Source organism: Octodon degus, unplaced genomic scaffold (assembly GCF_000260255.1).
Source record: "Octodon degus isolate 3935 unplaced genomic scaffold, OctDeg1.0 scaffold00137, whole genome shotgun sequence".
Classification (NCBI taxonomy): domain Eukaryota; kingdom Metazoa; phylum Chordata; class Mammalia; order Rodentia; family Octodontidae; genus Octodon; species Octodon degus.
The window spans coordinates 7,193,484-7,220,866 of record NW_004524713.1 but is presented as its reverse complement, the minus strand read 5'-3'; the positions used below and the strand labels follow the sequence as shown (position 1 = coordinate 7,220,866).

The following is a 27,383-nucleotide window of genomic DNA, read 5'->3' as shown; positions in this document are numbered from 1 at the left end:
TGCGGAACCAGGGATTGAACTCAGGTCCTTGCGCTTGCCAGGGAAGCGCTTATTCCACTGAGCCATCTCCCCAGCCCCCTTAAGGTGGAAATATTTAAGCTACACAATATTTAAGTTAATATGAGGAAGAGGAGAAGGGATACTGGTGGAAAATCATTTTTGGCAAAAGGAACAGCATGTGGAAAGGCATGGTTTTCCCAGGTGAGGACACTGCCCTTGAGGGACCGAAAAAAAAGGCAGTGTGGCTCCAGTATAGGAAGTAGAAGGGAAAGACTGTCTCAAAAAAGAAAGTTGGGGCCTAGGAAATAGCTCAGCAGCGTAAGCGCCTGCCTGGCAAGTGCAAGGTCAAGAGTCTGATCCCCGATATCCCCCCACAAAAAAAGCCTCAGAAGCTGGCAAGAAAAGGATTACAATAAGCCTTTCAATATCATGGTAATGATATTGTGACACTTGTTACACACGTGTGAATCTTGAAGATATTACACTAAATGAAGTAAGTCATACCCGAAAAGACAAACACCAGACAATTTCACTTAGATGAGGTTCCTAGAGTTATCAAATTCACAGAGGCAGTAGCAGTTGCCAGGGCTGGGCTCGGGGGTGGGGCCAGGGGCTAGGTATGCTTTCAACTGTGCAGGATCAAGAGCATTCTGGAGACTGGTTACACAACAATGGAAGTGCACTCCATGCCACTGAAGTGTATACTGGGAAATAACTAAAGTGTTATTTAAAAAAAAAAAAAACAGGAAAATTTATTGGAGAAAAGAAATGAGGAATAGGAATACCTCCTGAGAGAGAGAAGGGTTCCCAAATGGACTGCCCTAAAGTGCTAATTTTTTTCATTTCATGTATTTGGTACAGGGTCTCACTATGCACCTCAAACTCATAGTGATCCTCCTGTTTTCAGCCTCCCCAGCACTGGGATTACAGGAATGCGCCACCACACCTGGACTCGGTGGCGGGCTCAGTGCACCCCAGGGGTGGGGCCGGCAGGGCATGGGGGACCAGGGACTGAACCCTGGTCTCTGCACTTGCCAAAGTAGGCACTTACTCTACTGAGCTACCTTGCTGGCCCTAAAGTGGTAGTTTTTAAATGTACATTTCATTACAATTTTACTTTTTTTTTTTTTCTTAATGTATTTGGTACAGGGTCTCACTAAGCAGCTCTGACACATAATAATAATGATTCCCCTTTCCCCTGTTTTCATCCTCCCCAGGACTAGGACTGCAGGTATGCACCACCACAGCCAGATTCACTGGCCAGCTCAGTGTGTCCTGGGGGCAGGACCGGCGGGCCATGTGGGACTGGGATTAAACTGCTCCTGACACTTGCCAAAGCAGGCGCTTAGTCCACTGAGCTGTCTCATCAGCCCTACAATTTTTTAAAAGTTGAAAAAAAAAAAAAAAAAAAAAAGATTCTTAATAGATTCTTCTTCCTAGGAACTCTACAGCAGTTTCAGGGAACACATGTAATTTCCATGGGCAACAATGTGCAAACCAATCTGAATATATGGTGAGACTGTATAGAAGCTCTGGGGCAAATAGGAATCTAGGCATTCACACTGCAGCAGCTCTTTGGCTTAGTGATGAAGACAGACGCCTTTTCTGCTGGGGTTATCAAGCCTCCCAGCATAAGGCAGGGGTTCTGGCTGAGCTGGCAGGGTCACACTTTTGTTTGTACAAGCTCCACCAGGCAGATCTTCCAGTAACATCCTGGATGGGGGCCTTCCTACAAAATTCCTTGAGCGTGTTCCCATGAACAATACACAGAGGGCATGCCCCACCGGTAACTAACACAACAGAGAATCCCACTAACTGAAACGACATTTCCTATTGTTTAACAAGAATGGGACACATGTACAAAGCTATGTAACACCAGAAGCCACATTCATATTGGGCAATTACAGCAAACACCACTTATTATGTGCCACTCAACATTAGAAGGACCTCTGATCATATAAAGGATGTTTTAAACACAGAAAGGATATGTGTTAAATGGCAAGAAGATATAAGATGGAATCCCCCTTTGCCACTTGTTAGCTTCAGAAGGTCAAATATGCAAATTAACTTCAAACTCACTTTGCGTATAAAGTAAGAGTATGGATATTACTAAGGGGGCAGACACAAAGATTAAATGAAACCATGGGCTTGGCACTGGGCCAGTATTGCACTGCAGGAGCTCAACACGGGATGACTGCTCTATTATTCTTCCTACATAATCTTCAGAACTTGGAGACAGTAGGATGTGAGTGGTATGGGAGAAAGCACTCAAAATGGAAAAGCAGGCTGAAGGCAAAGGAAGCTGCACTCCAAGGATCGTGTCCTGAAGCACACTTGTACTAGTTCCTCTGACAGAAACCTTACCACCCCCTCACTGTGCTGTTGGGAAGCTCCCCGAGACAGAAGCATGCCCTACAATCAGGAGGAGACATAGGCCCAGCCACACTGTCCACTGTGGGGAGCTGCCCATACCTTAGTCATTGGCCCTGAAAGAAATGTTTTTGTTTGCATAGCCCAGCCAGATTTCCAATGCTTCTAGGTACACTACCCCGAACCCTATCAGCAGCCTGCCTTAAATACATTGATATCTCATACAGACATCAGACCAAAGGAAATTATACATGTGGGAAGAACTTCTACTTAATTTTAGTTCTCTCTGGAGACATAACTGGCCACCTGCTTTTCTAGAACTGAGACTTGGCTAAACCACCCTGAAATACTAACCAGCATAAAGGAAAGAAAAAAGGAACTAAGGTCAGGGTCCCAGCTCCACATTCTCAGCTAAGCGGCTTTGATTAACCCATTTGTCTTTTCATGTGACTCAGGAGGATGAGAACCAAGCTCTAGAATAAGCAGATGTAACACTTGCTTTAACTCTAATTATACAATAAGCACAGGTTTCTTGGTCAGTGCAGACCTGACTTCCAGTGCTACCTCTGCCAGCTGCAAGCTGAGAACGTGGACACCAGCTTCTCCTCACTGACTTGGCTTCTCCTGACTGACTCGCACAAAGGCTATCTGGTGAAATGCTTGAAAGAAGCCACAGTTCAAGGCCAAGATTACTATTTTTAAGTTATGTGCCCCTGGGCAAGTAAAATGATCTTAGTTTCCCTATCTGTCAAGTATGTATAACATAATTTATGTAATCAAATTGTTATGAGACTTAAATAAATTAATAATTGTGCTGGCTTATGGTGATGTGTTCAATAATCACCATCTGTTTTTATTTCCTCAACTATCAAATCTGGGGCTAGGGATGTGCTCATATTAAAAATGTTACCTTTCTTCCACAGTACTATAAGCAAATGAGAGATGACGGCTAAAGAACTTTGTAAGAACTAATGGTGGGCTGGGGATGTAGTTCAGTGGAAAGGTGCTTGCCTAGCCTCTAGGAGGGATGTGCACATGCACACACACACACACACACACACATGCGCGCGTGATGTTTCCTACTGAAATTACAACGTTGTGCAACAAGTCAAAGAAAAAGACTACCTATTTTTCCACTTAATTGTGACACTGGAAACGACTTCTTTCTATGACTAAGTGTTTTCATTGTAAAATAGAGAATAATACACTGATCTCAAACGATTGTTATAAACATATTAGCTAATATACAACTAACACCCAGAATAGCATTGAGCTCACATTCATTTATTCCACAAACACTGACTGCATTATCGCATACTTACTATATGTGAGGCCTGTTCCGGGGACTAGGGATAGATACATCATTGACAAACTCTTTCTCTCCTTGCAAAGCATTCATACTCTAGTGAGTGAGAGACAGAGACTAATACGTCGTTAAAATGCCACATAAGTGCTATGAAGAAAATGAAGCTAGATAAGGAGTGATCTTATGACTATTACACTAAGGGCCCGTTTATATTTGCCTCATCTTCTGACCCTGGTGTCATCTGCTCCCCTTCAAGAATATTTGTATAACCCAGACTCTCAGCTGATAGACTGCCCGTGTATTAGCTCAATAAATCATCACAATACTCCTATAATACTAGCGGCATCATTATGTGTATTTTATACACTAGAAAGCAGAAGTTTAAATAGATAAGAAACCTGTTTAAGGCCACACAACAAGTTCTTGGTAGGCCTGGTGCCCAATGGCCTGACTCTTGAACTCCTCACCTTCTACTTCCTTCTCCCCTGTTGGTGTAAGACAACCCAGGCAGCTGCTCTCACTAGTGGTAGTAATAAAATCAGCACTGCTTTTACACTAAGACCTATTCAGATATTGAATCACTGTTACCCTTCAGCTCTCTTATATATCTTAGAGTATGGAGAGAAAGAGGAACAAAATGGAATAGTGGTCTAACCTACAACAGTCAATCGCTAGGTACTGTAAGCAAGTGCAGGATTCAAAGGGTAGAGAATACAGGAGGGACACAGAAAAGAAGAGCTCATTCTCTGTGTGCCACCTCTGCATAAGTATTGGTGGCAACTTTCTCCTCAGCTCTGACTCTGTTCTTGATTCCAGTTTATGTTTGCTCGTATGTTTCCATCAGCACAACTGTGTCGGGACAGAATCTTCATGGCACACACGTGGGAGGTATAACAGCAAAACGCCTCTGGAAAGCCACAGAACAGGCAGGAACAAAGCTGAGAACAGGGCAGGTTTCCTGAAACATGGCTGCTCTGGACCAGGAGGGTAGAAAGAGACTGTGCTGATCAGGTGCTGAAGAGTGAATGGCCCGACAGTCACGCTGGAGAGCAAGTGGTGAAGACTAAGGTAGAAAAGCAACTGGGGGCTGGTGAGATGGCTCAGTGGTCTAAAGCACCTACTTAGAACAAGCTTAGCAAAGTACAGGGACCCCGGTTCAATCCCCCAGCACCACATGCCAGCCAGCCCCGCCCCCTGGTGGGCTGAGCTGGCCACACACACACACACACACACACACATATTAAAAAAAAAGAAAAGAAAAGCAACTGGGATTGCTCAAAAGCTGTGGCTGCCTCATGTCAGGATATTGAGACAGTCTTCTCTGTAGTTTTTTGTTTGTTTTGTTTTGCTTTCAGTATTTCCTGATGTGTGCAGACTATGCAAACTAGCCCTGTAACGAAATCTACTAGGTAATGTAGCAGCTGCACAAGAGGGCAAGATCTAGAAGAAAATGGGTGAGATATAGAAGGAAGTGGGTCACATGTCAGCTTCCCAGGGAAGACTGAGTTAATTTAGCAATAACACGGGCCTGAAAAGAAGACAGGTTAATGTCTGAATAATGGTTCTTCCATCTACTAATCTGTAACTTTGGCCATGATACTTAAACTTTTTGGTCCTGTTTCCTCCTATACAGTATACCCATCTCAAAATGGTATTTCTAGACAGCTCAAGACAGACAGAGAGATCAACATTTAAAAAAAAAATGTATAAACGGTATAAAGTAAAACAAAACAAAGAAGAAAAGGAAAAAAAAAGAAGAAGAAAAAGAAAAAGAAAAACTAGAAAGCCTGGCATGAGGGTGCACACCTACAATCCCAGTAGTATGGGGAGCTGAGGCAGAAGAATCTCAAATTCAAGTCCAATCTGGTGAACTTAGCAAAATCCTGTTTCAAAAAATAAAAATGGGCTGAGGATATAACTCAGTGTGAAAACCCTGGGTTGAATCCCCAGTAACCAAAATGGGGGTGAGGAGGGAGGGAAGGAAGAAGAGTAAGAGGAAGAAAAAGAAGAGGAAAAATAAGAGAAAGAGGAATAAATAGAAGAAAGGACAATATAACTCCTGCGGGTACTCAGGCCAAGCCCTAGTCATCTTTGAGTCCAGTCTTTCTAAAGCCACAACCAATATACCAGCTTTTCCTTTAAAACCAATCCACCAGCTTTTCTTTTAAAACTCATCCAGAGCCAACCACTCTTTGCAATGCACCATTATTACACTAACCCAGGCCCCCCTCATCTTTCTTTCTTTTTTTTTTTCGGAACCGGGGATTGAACTCAGGTCCTTGCGCTTGCCAGGGAAGCGCTTACTCCACTGAGCCATCTCCCCGGCCCCCCCTCATCTTTCATTTGGGTTACTATTCCTGCTCCTAATTTGTCCCCTGCTTTCCCACTTGCCTTCCCACACTAATCCTCAAACTAGCAACCAGAATGATTCTTTTAATAGCCTAAGTTACATTACTCTCCTATTCAAAACTCTGCAATGGTTCCCTATTTTATAACAAGTAGAAACAAAAATCATGGTCTATCAGTGGTGAACCTATGGCATATGCACGATACAGCAGGCTGTGCTTGTCATCACTAGAAGCTCTTATACGCTCATCATCCTAGAGATTTGGTCTCCCCACCCCATTCCTAGTTCATCTCCTATTTCTGTCCTAAACTTACTCTGCCACTTGGTAATACCTGAACATCCCAGGCAGACTGCTACCTCAAGAGCTTTGCATTTTCTACTTGCTCTGCCTAGGGCTAGCTACAAGCACACTCTACTTGCCCCCACCCTTCAGTAAGTTCTTTGCTCAAATATCACCTTTCTCTGAAAACTTTTGTGAATTTTCTCCCTAATATTAAACAGCCACACACAGAGAATGCTTTATTTCCTTTTACTGCCTTTAGGACTTCCCCACCTCCCATGTCTGTCTCTATCTCACACACACACACACACACACACACACACACACACACAATATCTCCCCAGCTTTGCCTGACTTAGTCTTTATCCTTAGTGTCTAAAACGGTGTCTTGCTCATAGGAGGTACTCAATAAATATCTTTTTGATAAATGTAGCATTTCTTAGAAATTTTATATTTCAGTATAAAAACTATATTTTTATTAAAAAAAAAAAAAAGACAAGTCAGAGGAGGAGGACTGGGGACTGAGCTGCCAAGGGGAGGGTGGAACTTCCTGAGATAACTGAATTACTATACTATATATCGTGGTGAGGTTGTAGTTACAGGAACATATATATCTGTTTAAAATTCATCATCATGCGGGGCTGGTGAGATGGCTCAGTGGTCTAAAGCACCTACTTGGAACAAGCTTAGTAAACCACAGGGACCACGGTTCAATCCCCCAGCACCACATGCCAGCCCGCCCCGCCCCCTGGTGGGCTGAGCTGGCCACACACACACACACACACACACACATAATAAATAAATAAATGTAAAAAAAAATTTAAAAAAAAAATTCATCATCATGTACATACAAAAGACTCATTTTGTTACATGTTAAGTTATACCTCTAAGGGTTAGATTTTTAAAAAGTGTCCTGTATCCCAGACTGCCTCTCTAACCAAAAAATAGCATATAAATTCACTGTCAGATGGTACATCCTGATTGGAGCTTTAGTAATTATGTTCCAAATAGTTTGTATCATTATATAATTGTGATGGTTAATTTTGATTGTCAATTTGAATTGAGCACTTCCCAGGAAATTAGTAAAACACATTTTAGGATGAGCCTGTAAGGTTTATGGAGACCACAGATTGGTCTATGTGACAACAAACTAATGGAGGAGATCCACCCTGAATGTGGGCACCATTGAGTGTACACACATCCAGTGTATGTGTGTGTATATCTGTGTGTTCTGAACCAAGGGGGAAAAGAAAGGAAGGGAGAATGTGTGCTTTCTTCCACCATGTCCTTCTACCATGCTATTTCTCCCTTGCAACAGGCCTAAAACCAATGGAGCCAGATGTCCATGGACTGAAGCCATGATCAAGATAAATCTTCTTTCCCTAAGATAGTTTGTCATAGTGACTATTATGGTTTGTATCTAGATGTCCCCTCAAAGCCTCATGCAATCACAGGTGGGGTTTTCCAAGGTGGCTGGATGTAGGGTGTATGATTCTGGGATCAAGGATGAGATACTAGGATTAAAGGTATGAATGTTACCTCCCAGTGGTAGTCTGGCTAAGATTCAAGGGACAGAAAGAGTATCAGGGCTTGTCACTTGTACCTTGTTTGCCTGCTGCCTTCTGCCTGCCCCCTTTGCCACAGACTGCTTCTCTTCTGCAACACACTCTGCCATGCCACCTTGCCCTGGACTCAATCAACTCTGAACTAAAACCTCTTCAAACTCTGAGCCAAATAAAAAAGTTAAACTCTTTTAACTTTGGGTACTGGGTATTTTGTCTTAGCAACAAGAAAAGTAACTTAAGTCAGTGACAAAAAAATATAATAACTACAGTTTTAAAATACTCTTGCCCTTGTCCTAAAACAACGACGTCAAGTTTGGGTCAGGAGGCCAAGCAGGGGTGTGCTACAGATGGTTATCTAGCTTTGAAATGTCCATTTCTCTAAGCTGCCCACCACTAAACAACTCTGCTGCAAACAAACACTCAAAGCGTCAAGCCGCAATAGTGACACCAAGGACCCTCACAATATACATTCATATCTTTGCCCATCATAGCCAACCTGCAACCATTCCACTCCCGGCAGAACATGGAGTAAGATCATTAAAACATGGTCATTAAAAGAACAAAGTAAACTGGCTCCTCACTGCTACTATTCGGTGAATCTGGAGAATTACAAAGTCTTCAGTTCAGCCCCTCCAGATGACATATCTCTAATATAGGTGGCTAATAAATGACATCAAAAATATGATCACATAAATAGAAAAAGAGTATTCTAAAATCCCAAAGAATATTTTCCAGAGAAGAATGTCAAACTATATACACTGTCACCGGAGAACAAAATAATTCGAAGTCTCTGAGGCACAACAATGTCTGAAATGAGAGCCATAATTAAAAATTACTGCTACACACCTGATCCTCAGGGCTGCAAAAAGAGGATTTGATAAGGACCACTCAGGTTGCAAGCCTGACCTGTTACTGATTTCGGATTTATCTTCCACCCACTTCCCAAAAAGATCAGAGGCAGATTATCTGAAAGTAACACACTCAACAGACTCATTTAAATAAGAATGTAAGATCAGAGGAGTACAATGACTGAGAAACAGCAGCTGAAATCTGCTGCAACTAAAAATGAAATTTAGTTCTAAGCAACCAGACTTAAGGCAAAAAGCAAACCTGCAACTATCATTAGGCAGAGGAAGAATCATGATTAATCAGGAAAGGCAAATTTACCCAGAACTAAACATGAAATTTTATAATCAGAAACTGGCCAAGCATGGTGGCACATGCCTGTAATCTCAGTTACAAAAGAGGCTGAGGGGGGAAAAAAAGTGGGTTTGAAGCCAGCTTGGGCAACGAAGTGAAGACTGTCTCAAAAACTTTCTTAAAGCCCTGGGAATGTAGCTCAGCACTGTCCCTCACTCATTGCATAGCATCCTCTCCCCCTCTGCAACCACCACCAACACAAAACAAAACATAACAAACTGGCAAAAGAAGCGTAGGAATTTATGCTTATTCTCTGTAACTCAAAACTCCTGTGTTGTGTTATTTTCTTCACAGCTTTACCACTTATCAGCTATGCGACCCAAAGCCAAAGGTTCATCCCTCTGAATTTCAATTTCCTCAATCCTAAAGAGAAAGATGTTCTGACCTATTTGGGAAAGGGAAGTAAGGAAACAGCAACATTTGCTAGTATTAACTGGGTGTTTACTAAGCATCAGAAGCTCTTGTATGCTATCACACTGCTCCATAAATTTTTGTTTTTCAGATGAGCTCTCTGAGATTCAGAAAGGCAAAGACAACTGCCACTGTCACACAGCTCAAAGCAGAATAGCTGAAACTGAATTACATGCTTATGTGTGACACCAAGGTATAAATGTAATCATTGTACCTTTCTGCATTCCCTGGGTATGTCAAGCATCTAAAAGTTCCTGGTACAGAGTAAGTGTTCAACTGATGAGCTCCTTTTCTTGCTCCTTTTTTTCCTCCTAAATTATATAGAATAGGAAATTAAGTTTACTGAAATATTAGCATCTTGTATTTATGTGGTTTCTTTCATACTACTTAATCTATTCTCTGTACTGTATTCATCTCACCAAATCTCTGCCTATCCACCAACTTTACAAATAATAAACTAGAAGGCAGCAAGTTAGTAGGGTGATGGTGCCCAGAGCCATATGGAAGTCAGTGCCAAAATCTAATAAAAACCTTGGACCTCTTTCCTTCTAAATCAGCCTTTATCCTCTCACATGACACAGCCTCATAATGTAGAACAGATCATTCATTTTTTATCTGGAAAACTACCAAACACATAATTCAGTAAGGAACCTCATGACCCTACCACCTTGTCAAAGAAATGAAAGTGGACAAAAAGTGAGGCTTGCTGCAGCAGACGGTTTTGGTCCATCAACTTTCTTAGATTACATTCATTAACCAAGATAAAATATCATTTAAAAAAATATGCCCATATCTTTGGAAATTCAAGTTCTCCAAACTTGCACACTGCACCAAAGGCAGTAACTGTTAACTCCTGTGGAGCTGCAGAGGTGCTTGTTATACCAGTGATCCTTGAAAGAAGATGCACCACACACCGGGATATCTAAGAAGAATCAAATCAGCTATGAACATCTACAGCACCACAGAATACTGGAATTTCAGAAGGAGCCTGAGAACAACCCCTTTGTTTGGTGTTCTCCAAACTTGGGGAAGCAAAGTAGCTTTTCCAAGGTTCTACAGACAGGAAAATAAGAACTAGAAAATAAACCTACTGACAAATTTATAGACTTTGGGAGCTGGGGACATAACTCAGTGGCACAGTGCCTGCCTGGCAAGTTCAAGGTCCTGAGTTTGATTCCCAGTACAAAAAAAAAAAAAAAAAAAATCTCCTCTACACTTTGGTTCTAATGTCCACATTAGAACAAGTGTTTCTAGCACTTTCCACAATTATTCATCAATAGAAAGTAATAGAACTCTGGATGTGAATCCTGACTACTACTCACTGACTATGTGAGCTTGGGCAACCCTTAATTTCTCTGAACTTCGGTTTTTTGGTCTATCAACTGTGGATCATAGGAACTTCCATAAGTAAACAGTGAGCTTGCAGTAACCAAAACAAAGGACCTGACACATAGCCTGCGAGTTCCACAAAGCCACACATGAGGTCTGGAACTCCCAATGGACTCTCGTAACACACACTCTCCATAGACTCACTGAACAAATCAATAAACTTACCAAGCAAATTAATTACTACACTTGTGCCAGGTCTATATGAATTTTAAACAAGGTTGTTTCCAGTGTACAGGATTTCAAAGCATGGGCTTAATTCAGCCTAATAGAAGATAAAGGACATAACAAACATAATACAGGAAAAAGTTCTGCTCAGAAAGTTTGTGGTCTCAGGGCCACGGAGATGGCTCAGTGGATGGAGTAAGCGCTTCCTGGCAAGTGCAAGGGTCTGAGTTCAATCCCTGGTTCCGCAAAAAAAAAAAAAAAAAAACCACGAAGTTTGTGGTTTCTCAGCGCTGGGCTTAAGTCTTGTTGCTATAATGAGGCTTTGATATTGCTTCGATATTCAGGCCATTTCATATCTACTTATTCTAAGCCTGGGCTTAGATTCCAGCTTCAGTATAAGCTGGATGGGCTCAGAGGTACTACTTTACCTCTCAGAACCTAGGTTCTTATAACTGGAAAGAAAATTATCTTGGGTCTACTTTGTTTTCTATATTCCATATGTTAATAACAGCCAGAGAAAAGTCCACTATCAAATTAATCCTTTGCTCCAATCCAATTGCTTCCTATTACAATGACAATAAAGCCCAAACTCCTTACCATGGCCTATTAAGCTGACATCATAGCTTCTCCTGACCAGTCCAAGCCCCTCTGTCTCAAGTTCCAGACATATTGGCTTACTTAAATATGCCAAAATATTTCCTTTTTTTAATTTAAAAAATGTAAATTTTTAGTCATTTAAATTTTTAAGTTCTATTTTCATATTTAACTATGTTCTGTTCTTGTATCTAAAATTCTTCGACTAGCAAAGAGTACTCTTCAAGAAACAGAGGTCAGGGATTGCATGTGTCAAGGTGTTTTTCTGATGTAGGGCCTGTGTGCTTCTATTCACTCTGCCTGGAATGCTCTTCCCCTAGGCTGGTGATGCTCTTCTAAGACCATTCAGGTCTCAGCAGGAATATCACCTCCTACCCTTACCACAATCACCCTTAGCAAATCACTCTATTGCATGCCACTGGTTTGTCTTTCTTCATACCATTTCATATCTACTTATTCTAACTTATCAACCAGAATGTAAACTACATGAGGACAAGACATTTCTCAAGCTTATTGCTACATACCCAGCACCTAGCACATAATAGACAAACAATAAATACTTCTAAATCAGTAAACTTGATTTTAAAAGATGTTTGTTAGGAAAACAGACACAGGTACCACATGCTATTGACCTGATGGTATAGTAAGGTATTGATTTCCTTACAAGGACAATCACCCCAGTTCATGAAACATGTGAACTTCAGCCAACTTACTTAGGAATAGGTACCCGAATCAGCGTCCCTTCCACTTCTGGGTTCAGATTCATTCCACTTTCTCTTATAGCCTTGATAGCTGCAGCTGTACACTGAAAACCAGATCAAAAGGTAAACAGAATTAGTAAATAATTATTACCAGATGCAAGCCCTCTGTCGATAACTGGCAACCCATCTTGGCAGAACATGGAAACATTTAGTTCTGTTACCAGTAAGATCAGGAAGTTACATTGGTGTAGAGTGCTTTGATCAAGCTGAATAGCAAACTATGTCCACTCCTGGTACCAGTGTACTGCGGAAGGAAAAAAAGAAAAAGAAAAAATAAAAAGAAAACAGCTCTGTTTCTTTGAAAAGATTTCAATGGTTTGAGGCAACACAGATCAAAACCACAATAAATCCTCAAGGGAGGAGGGCTGGTCTCTGCAAAGATTAGTGTAAAGACAGATGAAAGATTTCATACGTTAAAAATTCCAATTGACATTTTACACTCAGAATATACCAGTGCCAACTGCAATAAGTAAATAAATTTAACTCATTCACATCTACACTCACACCAAGCTCATTCACAGAGTACAGTAAATCTCCATGGGTGTGGGCTCAAGGAAAGGCAGTGTGGTACAGTAGTTGAAAGCATGGACTTTGGAGTCATAATGAGCTCAGTTCAACCCTAGCTCTGATAACCATGTGGCTCTGAGCAATGGCTTTTGGGAAAGGATTGGACTACGGGGCCATGATAGCTAAATGTGGTATTATTAGGAGGTGAGGCCTGGCCCAAAGAGGTGGTTCACTGCGCTTATGGCCTTGTAGGATATTTATTCCAACTCTGATAATTTGTACTCAGAGGTACTGTTTTAGGAACTTAGTGTTTTATGACAGATACAGCCATCTGCACATGGCCTCTCTAGGGAATCACTCATCTCTGTGTAGAAGTTCTAGTTTATTTTTTAACCTCATAGTACTTACTACCTTATATAGGGGTAGAATTAAGGTACTCAACAATGAAATGGATGAACTATTTAGCCTTCAGAATCATCGAAGACATGGCACCTAAAACCCTAACACAGAGTGAGATAACACGAGCACTGTGTCTTGCTCTGTGTCTGGCACACAGTAACAGCAGTCAGAGCATAAATTACATACATCTATTAAAAACACACAGCACCAAAAGGCTGAGGTGATGTCATTTAGCTGATGCATTGCTGTTCTGCCTGACATCTTTTATTTGTTTTGTTTTTGTGGTACCAGGGATTGAACTCAGGACCTTGCACTTGCCAGGCAGGCGTTTATTCTACGGCACTATCTCCTCAGCCCTCTGACATCCTTTAGGGCTTCTCTAACAGATGTGCTCACTAATATGACAGAATCTGTGACAGCTGGTGTACTAGTATGCTATAGTGTCTTGCCTCATATTTGATTTACCAAAGCACCTTGCCTCATACTTGATCAATATGCAACTACACCTGATACAGCAACAGTAAAGAATAAAAAGAAAGCAGCCAGGGAGAAAGTTAACTCTATTGGAACAAGGTGGAATTCATGCAAAGGCCTTAGACATTTTCAAAAGAATTTCAAGTTTGATCAGAGCCAATGAACATCACTTGGATACATAGGAAAATTCCTGGCCTCTAGTTCCTCTTAGATTTATTTAATATTTAGTACAGGGTCTCACCACACAGATCAGACTCATAGTGATCCTCCTATTTTCAGCTTCCCAAGTGCTGGGATTACAGGCGCGTGCCATCATGCTCAGTCTCAGTCTCCAACCCAGTGGGCCCTGGGGCAGGGCCAGCACAGCATGCCAGGGCTCGAACACCAGTCCCTGCACCTGCCTAAGTAGGCACTTCAGTTCACTGAGTGATCTGGCTGGCCTTTCCTCTTAGCCTTTATAATTCAAATGAATAAGGGTAATATGCATCTATTTTACTTTTTCAGGTATTTGCTATTGTCATATGGGAGCAGATGCCTAAATAGTTCATCCATTTCATTTTTGAATGACCTTAATTCTACTCCTATACGAGGTTTTACTATAAGGTCAAAATAAACAAACAAACTAGAACATCTACACAGAAGATGAGTAATTCCCCAGGGAGGCCACACACAGAATCTGTAGTCAGTGTGTAAAATGTTAAGTTCCTAAATCAGTACCTCTGAGTACAAATTATCAAAGTTGGAATAAATATCCTACAAGGTCACAAGCCCAGTGAACCACCTCTTTGGACTCGGCCTCACCTCCTAATACCACATTTAGCTATCATGCCCCTGTGGTTCAATCCTTTTCCAAAAGCTCTATCTCTGAGTACATGTGGCTTTTGGAGGACATTCAGATATAGACCATAACATGTCAATTCTATTAGTGCTATATCAACTACTAGCCTTTCATTTTCTTTATACCCCAAAGAATTTCTGGAATCTAAGGTGCATGAAAACAGAGATCTAATCTTATCAATTCCTAGAACCTCAAATAGAACTTAATCATTTGCTCAGAAAATATATGCTGAATTAATGAATAAAGAGTGAAAGGAAAATAGGACTTTGTGTCAAAGAGCCATATTTAAACTGGTTCTATTACAAGATGAATTTAGGGACACTTTACTTCTGAGTCTCCATTTCCTTACCTATAAAATAGAATAATAATGCTATTTTTGCTGTTGATCTTGTGAAACAAAATATGCTGAAAGTGACTGGCAACACAACAGACATTCCATACACATTACTTCTTTTCCTCTGCAAAAATAATGGAACCTGTGGAATATTTTCTTTTAAAAAATGTGCTGTGTTTTGTTCAAATGATACTGTAGTTTTTGTTTCTTTTTTTCTTTTCCATAATTAACTCTAGCTGCAGGCAAGTTTATGGGAGGCAGCAATTGTGTATATCATTTATCAAGCAGGACACGTGTTAAACAAATGCAACACAGTTTTCTGTCTTCAACGCATTCAAAAAGATTATGCATGTAAATCTGTATCATGTCACTACGGCATGACACAGAAATGCTCACATTTGGAAGGAAAGCCAACTGCATGTGAAACACAAAGGGATTATATAAACACAGTGGATTAACTCAGCATTATGAAGCTATAAAACTGCGTACTCCATAGACAGCTTCTAAACCGGAGGAAGGAAATGTTTAGTTAAAGCTATTTGTTTAATATATACACCAGATGAGATAAAGGAATCTAAAAGACAAAATATCTCACTCTTCCTCACTCTGTCCCTATAAATGAACCTCTATTGCAGTGCTTGTTAAGCTTTTTATAAAACCTATGACAGTTCAACTTGGAGAGCTGGCAAAGATGCCTTGGTTGAAAGATGACAGTATAGTCTAACTTTCTAAGAAAAAACTAAGCTGTTAATACCTTCTCCTGCCTCCTAAGATGCTCTAGTGACCAATCAGAAGCTTTCTCTGCATTTAACAACAGAAGTGGCTGGCTCTAAAAAGCAATCTGCTTGATGAGGTCTTCAAGCTGTGTAATTAGGAGGTTATTCCCTAAATTGGCCCACAGTGCCTATGGGATTAGATGAACAAGGCAGAGAGGCCTCAGTAGTTTAGAAGGCCAGTAGAGGAAAGCTGACAGCTCCCTTTTTGTCCACTTCTGTGCTTCTCAGTAACACCAGGAATGATTGCCACCCTTCCATCAAACTAACGACAAGTATTCATCCCCCTCAATTTACTGAGTGCTTCCTTGTGCCAGGAACTTTGATACTAGACATAGTGAACAAGTTAGAGATGATTCCTGTATTTCAAAATTATAATCTAGTAAAAATGAGATGGAAATAACCATGTAAATATATGTATAACTATTAATAGTGCTAAGTGTAATGAAAAACATTGTGCTGCATGTGAGAACTATTTGGCAAGTTAGAGAAGGCTTCCCTGAGAAAGTAACACTTATATTGTGATCCAAAATAAGAGTACCCATTAGCCAAGAGTGCTCCAAGTAAAAGGAATGGTACATGCAAAGGCCCTGCAGGTGCAAAGGACTCAGCGTTCTGAAGAACTCAAATGCCAATGTGGGTAGAGCAATGTGCAAGGATGAGAGTGGCACAACAACTGGAAAGAACAGAGAAGGGAGGGGCCGGGCCATGCCAAGTCTTCCGGGCTACAATAAAGACTTTGGACTTCTAATTTATTAAAGATTACTTAAATCAAGGCTGGCCAATAGTGCAGCGGATTAAAGCACCTGCTTAGGCAGATGCAGGCACCAGGAGTTCAATCCCCGGGCCTGCTGTGCTAGCCCCGCCCCTGGGGCGTGCTGAGACAGTGATTGAGACTGGATGTGGTGGCACATGCCTGTAATCCCAGCACTAGGGAGGCTGTAAAACAGGAGGATCACTACGAGTCTGATCTACGCAGTAAGACCCTGTAGACCCTGACCTAAAATACAAAAAAAAAAAAAAAAAAAAAAAAAAAATTACTTAAATCAACTGACAGATTTAAAGCTGTCCATGATATAATCAAATATATACAGTATTTTTAAAATCTAGCTACAAATGGAGAGGAGTGTGACAGTGATAACAGTATTCCCACAAATGTGCCTGACATTATTTATAAGAGCCCTGATTCGAAATAGTATGTCCCGAGTGAGAGTTTTCCCTTTCTACAATCCCTAATCTATTCTGTTGAATACAGCTGGTCTATCTCTTTAGGACAGAGCTACTAAAAAAGACTATCAGAAAAGGAAGACTTATAAATTTCATGTTAGCAGATGTGGAATTGGAGGCCCACTGAGGGCCAATTGCCCAAGGTCAAACAACCAGTTAGAAGTGGAGATCGGACCAGTCCCCAGTTCTTCTAGTCCTCTCAATCCAGACAAATTCCTAGTAGATCCATGAGAGGCCCAACCCCACAACTAGACTTAAAATCATACACCTTCAAGATAGGATGCAGTGCAACCTATCTTCTAGTCGTCCATTATGCTCCACGCAATATTCTGCAAAGGTCGGTTTAGTCTAAAAAGAATGTGATCCCTACGGGGTCTGCTCCAAGTACTAATGGAGAGGCCATAAACTGATGCCTCTCAGATCAATGCAGAGGCCATAAACCGATGCCTCTCAGATCATTCCTGGCTCATTAATTTGTCACAAAATTTTTAAAAAGAAAAATGAATTAGTCATCAACATTTAGTGACCAGCTTATTATAGAAGTAACATCACACTATTAACAATGATTTCCAGACCCCTATTTCTGCTTAGCAATGATGATGATGAGCAGCAAATGAGCAGAGGCCGCCCTCAGACTGAGCACCAGCTCTCCAGTTTACCAGAGTCCCCCTCACTGGCCAAGCATCAATCACTGTATCTCCATCCCTACTTTTCTTAGATGGAATCCATTTTAGAATTTAAATTACTTGCTTGACCTCCATCACATTTGAGTTTGACAGAAAAAAGAATTCAAAGAAGAAGAAAGCTTTCCCTATCCTTGAGTTCCCTTTAGTAAGTCTGTTTCATCACAACTGAAGGGATCACTTTCTCCTGACTTGACTCACCTCCTCCATTCATTCCAAAAGAGATGGCAGAGAGGTACCCTCTCAGCAAGGTTACCTTACCTCTGGGAAGCTGGCCATATTCACCAAAATCAACTGTGGCGACTTCATGGTGATCTGGCTAATCTGGTTTAAAGCAAGCTTCCCATCAGTAGTTACCACAGTAATATGATCAAAGGATCCTAAAAGAAAAATTACACGGCTTTAGAATTCAAAATGATCTTAAAAGCTCTACATCCTCTAAATCCTCTTCTCGTTCAGATTCTACAATAACTCAGGGATTCTGTGTGATAAGATTGTTTGGAGGCTTTAGTAGGAGTAACAGTGTCATGTCATGGAAAGAGCCTGAAATGTGAACTAGGTCAGAACTCATTACTAAGCATCTAGGGCGAGCAGCTATTCTGTCTTGCCTTATAACACAGAGCTTTTAGAAATAAATTTGATCAGACTAATAGCAGCTAAATCATTTACTAACTATAAAACCTCTGACAAGTAGCTAAAAAATATCTTCGAGAATTAAAGTGGGGGCTAAAGGACTGTAGCTAAATATAAAGCAAGTATAAAACAAAGACCAAAATCTAAGCCCAAACAAGTTTTCTATTATTCCTTTCAGTTCTGAGGAATATCTATCCTATAACACTGTACTCCTTCCTGTATATTGAGAATATGAGACTTGAGAAAGATAAATGAGGCAAGATCATACAGCTAACAAAAGGGGGAAAAAAAAAAAAAAAAATCAAAGGCCAAACCCAGCTGTGCTCAATTCTGATATCAATCAAGGTTCTTTACCTTATACAAGTAGGACTCAAATCTGGTTGTTCATCCAAATCACTAGGGAGCCTTTTAATTTAGATTCCTAGGCACCCCACCCCCCACCCCACAAAGATTTTGATTCTGTGGAGGAAAGCCTGTGATTTTTGCAGGGTCCTGTGATTTTTTTTTTTTAAGTTTACCACATGACTCTGACATTCCTTCATACTGCCCCTGATTTTGGTGCCTAGATCCCCTTCAGAAACAAACCTACTTAACAAACAAACAAACAAAACCCTACTAACACTTCATCATTATCATACTCTTATCTAAATTCTGGAAAACCTGGAGCAAAATTTTAAAAAATCCAAAAAGGCAAGCAACAAAGCCATAGGTACAGAAGGGATATTATTCAAACTCCCTGATTTCCTATGTAAATGAGAACTAGAAGAAAATCCTAGCCACAGTAGGAACCACTCGTGGATGGCTCATTCTGAGACACAAAGAGAAAGGGGGAAGGGTAGAATGAATCTTTTAAACAAATTGGAGTCGTTCCTGCAATATGTTGTTAGACTAATACAGTATCATACTGTATTAGCTGAAGATCTGATTTCAAGTATTCAATAAGATTTCGATGTCATCAGCAAGTTGCTGACACCACTGACCAACCAGGAAAAGTCCAGGAGGTCTAACAGTACAAGTTGCCAAGATTCTGAAGACCAAAGATCTGAGTTCAAACACCAGTTTTGTCACTTCCAGATTATGAGATCATGGGAAGATCCCTTCAACTTCCTGGAGCTGCTTCAACATCTCTAAATGAGACATAAAAATTGTAGAGGATATTGGGGCTGGGGAGACAGCTCAGTGGTCTAAGTGCCTGCCTGGTAAGCACAAGGACCCAGGCTTGATCCCCAGTACCGCACGGCCTGCTGAGCCTGTGCCAAGCCCATGCTGAGCCTGCCATCAAAATCAGGTGTGGTGGCGCACGCCTGTAATCCCAGTGCTGGGGAGGTTGAGACAGGAGGATCACTACAAGTCCAAGCTGTGTAGCAAGACCCTGTACCAAACAAATAAATAAGATTAAAAAGAAAAAAAAAAAAATGTAGAGGATGCTTATGAGGATTAAATGAAAGGCAATATGAAATGCATTGATACTGTGTTCCAATAATGTTACTGCTTCTTGACATTCACCTATGTTTTAATGAAAATAATCTAGTTATAATTTCTTGCTGGGCACAATGGCACATCATGCTGAATTCTCTCATTATTGCAATAACCCTGTATTTATTATTTCCACTAGTCTACAGATGAGGAAACTTTAGACATACAGAGTAAACTGCCCAAACTCATAACATCTTTTAATAATGGAGCCATGCATGGTGGTGCACACTTGTAATCCTAGCACTAAGAAGGCTGAGGCAAGAAGATCACTGTAAGTTCAGCCTGGGTTCCACAGTGAATTCAAGGAAGCCTGAACTGCATAGTGAAAAAACAAAACAAAATAATGAATCCTGGGCACTCATAGGTATATGAATTCACCTTGAGATCATAATATTAAGTGACAACTGTACTACTAATCTCTATTGGTTTATTACAAGAAGAGTTAAGGTTTGATCAATCATGCATACCTATATCTGATAATCTCAGCAACAAATATGGTAACAATATATAACAACCACTGTTAATCTTCAATTCTTGTTTGGAAATTATCATTTTTGTTTTTGTTGCTTTTTTTGTTGTTTCGCTCTTTAAAATTAAAAAAAAACCTACTGTAACTGTCTACATAACCTATTTTGAAACTGAGTTTCATTGTTATATGTATCTTTTTTCTTTTTAAAATAAATAATGAAAAAAATATTAAATGAAATTAGACATAAGAGATCTTATATGAGAAGCCCAAAATATAAATCAAGGGACAGAGAGAGGTGTGAAGAAGAGGATGTAAAGGGGATGAAAAAAAAAAAACCAAAAGAAAGCAATGGAAATAGAGCTTTTGCAAATGGTAAAGGGAACAAATGATAAAAAGAATGAGGAGTGGGAGAGGCAGGGTACAAAAAAGGATTAAGAGGTGTTATGTACATGTACTGACTCCTTATAATTGTTATGTAGTACAAACATGTACTACTAAAAAGAGCCCCCCCCCCAAAAAAAAGAGCCCCACCAAAAAATGTAGTAATCATTCTCAACAAAAAAATAATGATGCCTGAATTCAAACCCAGATTTGACCATTTCCAAATCAAAAATTTTCACTGCTCCACTTTGCCAGAGTGTTTTACACATGTTGTTCGATTTTTTTGATCCTCCATAGTAGGTTCTAGGCTCCTGGAATACAAAAACAATGTCTTTTCTTTCTACATCTATAGCCTATTACAGTAATAGGCTGTATCTATTACTTATTAAAGTAATAAGCTCAAAATAAGCATGAATGGGATGGATGGATGGACAGATGGAAAGAAGAACAATATAAACCCGTATCTTAGCTATTAAAAGGTATCAACTAGGGCTGGGGATGTAGCTCAGTGATAAAGTGCTTGCCTAGCACAGGGGTGGAGTTGAAGGCAGAAGTCCAAGAGGAAAAGTGCTTATTGTTTTAGATAATAATGAAAGAACATATGGAAACCTCTGGCAAAAAGGATTTGGTTAAGTTTAGCCTATTGCACCCAATCCTTTCATGGCTCCAGGTTCTACACAGAATGTTACACAAATATAACCCTAAAGGAAAAGAAGCAAAGAGGAAATACCAACAGGAGGCCTTTTGAAAATGGATCTTAACTCAGCTTTCCTGATTTGCCACAAGATCCTTCACCACAGAAGTCCCAATATGGGCATTTAGGTATGCAATTGTGGTGGTTCCCATTCCCTAAATCTGTATTGACATAATGCATCAAATCCTTTTCCCTCAATCTGTCCCTAGCGAGAATCTCCCTCAGCCTCATTCTTGCCCCTCATTTTCTCAGAGGTTAACATTTAACAAATTACACTCCCAACCTCTTTCCAGGCCCATCATCTTTTTAAGTTCAACAAGAGTAGAGCTTGCTGGCTAATTTTAAGTATCACATTTCTCCCTGAGCTCCTCTCAAGCTGCTCTCTGGTTTCGGCTGCAGAATGTTAACAGGCCCGAAAGCACAGGGGAGACAGAACACTTTATCAGTTTCATACCTAAAATAATAAGCAAGTTTAAAATAAACAGTTGGGAGAGATTGAATGGCACGCTCTACTGTCAGCAAAGGCAAAAGTGCCCCAGTCCAGAGGTTGACAAATGACGGGAATGGTCTTGTAGTTTCACACTGGATCTCATCTCTGAACTTGGTATGTTTCTGATACTGTTTATAAGGGGAGCCATGTATTTTTCATTTGGCTGTCTTAAAAACTAGTTCATGAAATATTTTCTAGTTTCCTTAACAACTCCCCGAACAAGACGTGACTGAGAACAGCCCCAACTCCCACAGATACTTCAGAGGGGGTCCCAGGCTTAACTATAGGATGATGACAATTTGCAAAAGGCCAATTTAACAGCAATTGGATTTTTCCTGCCTGCTTGCACCATTAGTTGACAACTCACTTCTCCATCACATCTGCAAACAGTTCTCCTAGACAGTTCTGACATTTCCCATTTAGAAAAGCCACTTTCAGGAAGCTATTAACCCAAAAGGAATCTTCCTGGTCAGGCGCAGGGTTATAGGAAGGCCTCAGGTGGGCAGGTCTGTGGCTATTTGGTTCCCAGTAAGGGATAAGAACTGGCAAATAGGACAGATTGGAAGTATCAGACCAAGGATGTCAGAACTGTGAGCCTGAACACTTAGATATGTTTATAGTACAGTCATAATAAAACTCCTACTTTTTGAGAGTGTGATTCAATTAGTGTAATAACAACTATTTTTGCTTACTGCTGTGACCCGCACAAAGCTTAGTTCACAGCATGTAAATATGGAAACTGAGGACCCAAAACAACTGGCCATAGTCACCAGTTAAATCAGTGTCAAAGTTAGGACTAAAACTCAGCTCTGTCAAAGCCACACTGTTTGTACTAGGCCTTTCCCGAAATATTAGTAACTAACCTGGCGAAGTCCTTATATTAAGAGTCTTATTGAAATTATCCTTGAGTACTTCTATCACAGACTTCATTTCTTCATCCACTTCTTCCAAGTTGATTATATCTTCAACCAAAGCTGTGTTAATGTTCACTCTGGTTTGGGATTGTCCTTTCCCTTTGGCTAGAAAGTAAACATTCAGTGAACAGAAGATTAGCAGCACACACAGAGACAATATGTAATTAGTAAAGTCCCACTGTGTGCGAGCCAAAATGTCAAGTGCTAGAAAATTATAAACATTTTCTCTGACCTAAAAGGGGGCCTATATTTACTGAGTGTCAACCAGATTCCCAGTTTCATGCTGTGTACTTTCTCAGACATTATTTAGGGCCCATACTTAATCAGGTATTCCTCATTAAATTATGACTATAATGCATATTACACTTTTTACCTTGGGTAAGTTACCCTATCTTTCTCAGTATTAAATTCCCTATTGTAAAAGAGAAATACTAATGTCTACATTGCACAGTTGCTACAAGAATACAAATTAAAAGGGCTGGCCAGATAGCTCAGCAGATTAAAGCTCCTGCTTAGGTAGGTGCACGGACTGGGGTTTGATCCTCTGCATGCTGTGCTGGCCCCACCCCCAGGGCACACTGAGATGGTGACTGAGACTGGGCATGGTGGCACATGCCTGTAATCCCAGCATTTGGGAGGCTAAAAACAGGACGATCACTAGGAGTCCGATCTATATAGTAAGACCCTATAGACCCTGTACTAAATACAATAAAAAAAAAAAAAAAAAAAAAAGAATACAAATTAAGTCATTGAAAGAACAAAAAGTACTGCCAATATGGTAAAGAATCTGATAAACTGAGCAAATAAAAAAAGGAAGTAAAGCACACACCTGTAATCCCAGCACTCTGGGAGGCTGAAGGAAGAGGATGGCAAATTGAGCTTAGCCTGGGCTATGGAACAACTTAGCAAGACCAGGCCTCAAAATAAAAACTAAAAAATAAAGGCTGGAGATGTAGGTCAGTGTAAAGATCTTGGGTTTAATACAAAAAAAGAAAAAATAAATATATAGAAAATCTGTCCATATAAGTCAACTTGATCTAATGAACACATATAGAACTATATACCCAAGAATAAGAGCGCACACAAGCACGCTTCAGGTTTTACATGAGATAACCTTTTTTTTTTTTTTTAAATTTTTTTTTTTTAGTGTATTTGGTACAGGTCTCACTACACAGCTTAGACTCATAGTGATCCTCCTATTTTCAGCCTTCCCAGTGCTGGGGTTACAGGCATGCGCCACCATGCCCAGTCTTCATGGCCGGCTCAGCACGGCCAGGAGCAGGGCCAGTGCAGCACGTGGCGTGCAGGATCAAACCCCAGTCCCTGAGCTTGCCTAAGCAGGCACTTAGTCTGCTGAGCTATCTCATCAGCACCAAGATAACCATTTTTTTAATTCCACAAAGCAAATCTCAACAAATATCAAGGAAACTAATCATATAGTATGTTCTCTGATCACAGTGAGATGTTTATCCCCAAACAACCATATGTTTTGAAAATATTTGAACATTTTAAATATTCATGGACTAAAAAGAAATACATAAAAGTTTTAAACAGTCTAAATAATAAACACTCATGAACTATGGAGAAATCCATAACAAAAATTTGAAAGTATTTAGAAATGACCCTAATTAAAATACTTTCCAGGGGCCAGGGAGATGGTTCAGTAGAATAAGCGCTTGTCTGGCAAGCGCAAAAGTCTGAGTTCAAATCCCTGGTTCCGCAAAAAAAAAAAAGTACTTTCCACTAAAAATGTTTAGGAATAGGGCCAGGGAGACAGCTGAGTAGAATAAGCACTTGCCTGGCAAGTGAAAGGACCTGAGTTCAATCCCAAGTTCTGCCAAATAAATAAATAAATAAATAAATAAGGGCCGGGGAAATGGCTCAGCAGTACAAGCACTTCCCTGGCAAGCACAAGGGCCTGAGTTCAATCCCCGGTTCTGAAAAAAAAAAAAAAAAAAAAAAAACCAAAAACCATGTTTAGGAAGCACTCAAACGTTGTATTTAAGTAGAAACACACAGTCTTAAGTACTTACAAGAAAAGAACCAAGCATTACTCATAATAACTAAGATACAGAAAACGACCAAAGTGCCTATCAAGGGAAAAACGAATAAAGAACATCTCTCTCTCTCTCTCCCCCCCCCACTCCATACATATATGTAATTTTTTTTTTTTTTTGGTTATATTCAGTCTTGAAAATAGATTCTGCTATCTGTCCCAACATGAATACATGCATAATGTGCTAAGTAAAATAAGGCAGACACAGGAAAATACTGCAGGATTTCACTTATATACAGGTGGATTCTTAAAAAGAAAAACAAAACACAGAAATAAGAGACTAAAACAGATCAGGGCAGGAGAGATCAAAGAATACAAAATAGCTAATATCCAGGATGAGTAAGTCTCAAAATCAAACGTACAACACAAAGGCTATGGTTAATAATATTAATTGTTATTAGAGATTTTTGCTAAAACAATTTAGGTACTCTTGCCACAATAAATAGTAAAATTGTGAAATAATGGATATGTTACTTGCTAGACTATTAAGTAAATAGGGTTTTTTTCATTTTGCTTTGTTTTGTTTTTTGAGTCTCCCTAGCTCAGGTGAGTCTTGGTCTTGCTATGTGGCCCAGATTGGCCCCAAACGCTGTGATTCTCCTGCTTCCACCTTCAGGGTGCTGTGATCATAAGTACCTGCCACCACATTCAGGCCTTAATAATCTTTTTTTTTATATATATATAATTTTATTTTATTTATTTATTTTTTTGTGTGGTCAGCTCAGCCTTCCCTGGGGGTAGGGCTAGTGTGGCATGTGGTGCCTGGGATCAAACCTTGGTCCCTGAGCTTTGGCCTCAGTTTGCCTAAGAAGGTGCTTTAGACCACTGAGCTATCTCCCCGGCCTAGGCCTTAATAATCTTAAGAGACTATCACACATAACTTTAAAGCAACAACCAACCTTGACAACTCAGAAAAAATGAATTTTCCTGAAAACAAATAAGTTACTTAGTCAAGAAGAAAGAGAAAAATCTAAGCAACCTTAAGGTCATTAAAGAAACTAAATCTATTAATCTACACAGATCACACACACAAATATGCATATACAAATTTCAGATCCAGATGATTTTACAGTCAAATTCTGTCATTTAGGTAAGGAACTAATAATCCTAACTATACAGATCATTCATTCACGTAAGAGAAAGAAATGTACTCCAATTCACATCATAAATCTTGCTTAGTTATTTTTCTCATTGCTGAGATAAAATACCTGACACCCAAAGTTAAAGAAGAAAAGATCCATTGTAGCTCACAGTAAACCTTTCAGTTTATAGTTGGCTGGCTCCAAGGCAGGGTGCAATGGCAGAAAGGCAGAGGAAACAGCTCATGGCAAAGCAGGGCAGGCACCAAGCAGCAAGTGACAGCAGCAGCCCCCTTTCTGGCCCTTATATTCCATCCAGGCTACCCACCCTCAGGGCAGGCAGCACTCACACCCAGGACGGGGCACCCTGATTCCCAGCACTGCACCACTAATCACAGCATCACACCCTAGATCCAGCAAACACCAAGAGCCCCACCTATGACTGCATCAGGCTTTAGGGGAACATCAAGATACAAACTATAACAAAGCTAATACTGTTTTGATATCAAAAGCAGACAAGGATCATGGAAAGTTATGCCCATCAATATTAAAAGTTACATTAAGACTAATCTGACATACAAATATAGACTAAAAAATCTTAATAGTCATACACAATAAACCCAGATATAGAGAAATAATATATCAATTAATGTGTAAGTAAACCATCAAAAACACGAAGGAGTTCATAGCATGAACACAAAAGCAGTTTAACAACAGAAAAGCTACGAATGCTCAGTTGCCATGTAATAGACTAAAAGAGAGGAAGGGCTGGGGATGTAGCTGAGTAGGAACCTGCTTGCTTAGCCTATGCAAGGTCCTGAGTTAGATCCCTAGCAACATACACATGTGTACGTACACACACACACACACACACACACACAAAGATGAGTATGCTGATATCTGTCATATCAACTACTCAGGATACTGAGGAAGGAGGATCACAAGTTTGAGACTAGCATAAGCAACACAATGAGATCTTGTCTCAAAATAAGAAAACAATAAAAAGGGCAAGTGACGCAGCCTAACATTTTCTAGGCTAAATCCCCAATATAAATAAGATGGGTGATGGATTGTATCAATAATTAACTACCTTAATAAATATGTTAAAAGCAAATCATCTGAAAGAAAACTTTTTATAAAACAGGGACAAATAATATTTGCTTTAAAAAGACTACCCAAAGCCCAAAGCAAACGTAATTCAAGATATTAACATGTAAGAACTATTCCCATAAAATCAGAAATAGAACAGGGATTCCCATTATCACCAATCACATTTTTTTCAAATGATTCTAGAGTTCCGAACCAATCCATTGGAAGGAAGAGGATGAAAGAAAGGAAAGGGAATATACGGGTGTGTGCATGCACCAAAACACATGTACAAGAATGCTCACAACAGCTGTATTGTTTTGCCTCAAAATTGAAAGTAACCTAAGTGCCCATTAATTTTTTTTTTTTTTTTTTTGGTTGGCTCCTTTATTTTTATTTTTTTTTCTACAGTTTTATTGATAAACATATAGCAATGAGACAGTTTCAAATCAAATCGGAAGTACAGTTTCAACAAATAATAC

At 40.0% G+C, this 27,383-nt stretch overlaps 1 protein-coding gene across 4 annotated transcripts in view; it reads right to left on the bottom strand.

The window, feature by feature from the left end:
* Positions 1 to 27,383, bottom strand: part of Mrrf (mitochondrial ribosome recycling factor) — a 65,222-nt gene that overhangs the window by 25,938 nt on the left and 11,901 nt on the right. For 3 of the 4 annotated variants that reach the window (XM_004641495.2, XM_023701559.1, XM_004641497.2), the window contains exons 3-5: positions 22,630 to 22,785; positions 17,885 to 18,003; positions 12,341 to 12,432 (exon numbers count right to left, since the gene is read on the bottom strand). In XM_004641495.2, coding sequence (XP_004641552.1) covers positions 12,341 to 12,432; positions 17,885 to 18,003; positions 22,630 to 22,785 — 367 coding nt within the window. The remainder of the gene's footprint in view (positions 1 to 12,340; positions 12,433 to 17,884; positions 18,004 to 22,629; positions 22,786 to 27,383) is intronic. The other variant, XM_023701560.1, reaches the window with a different exon arrangement.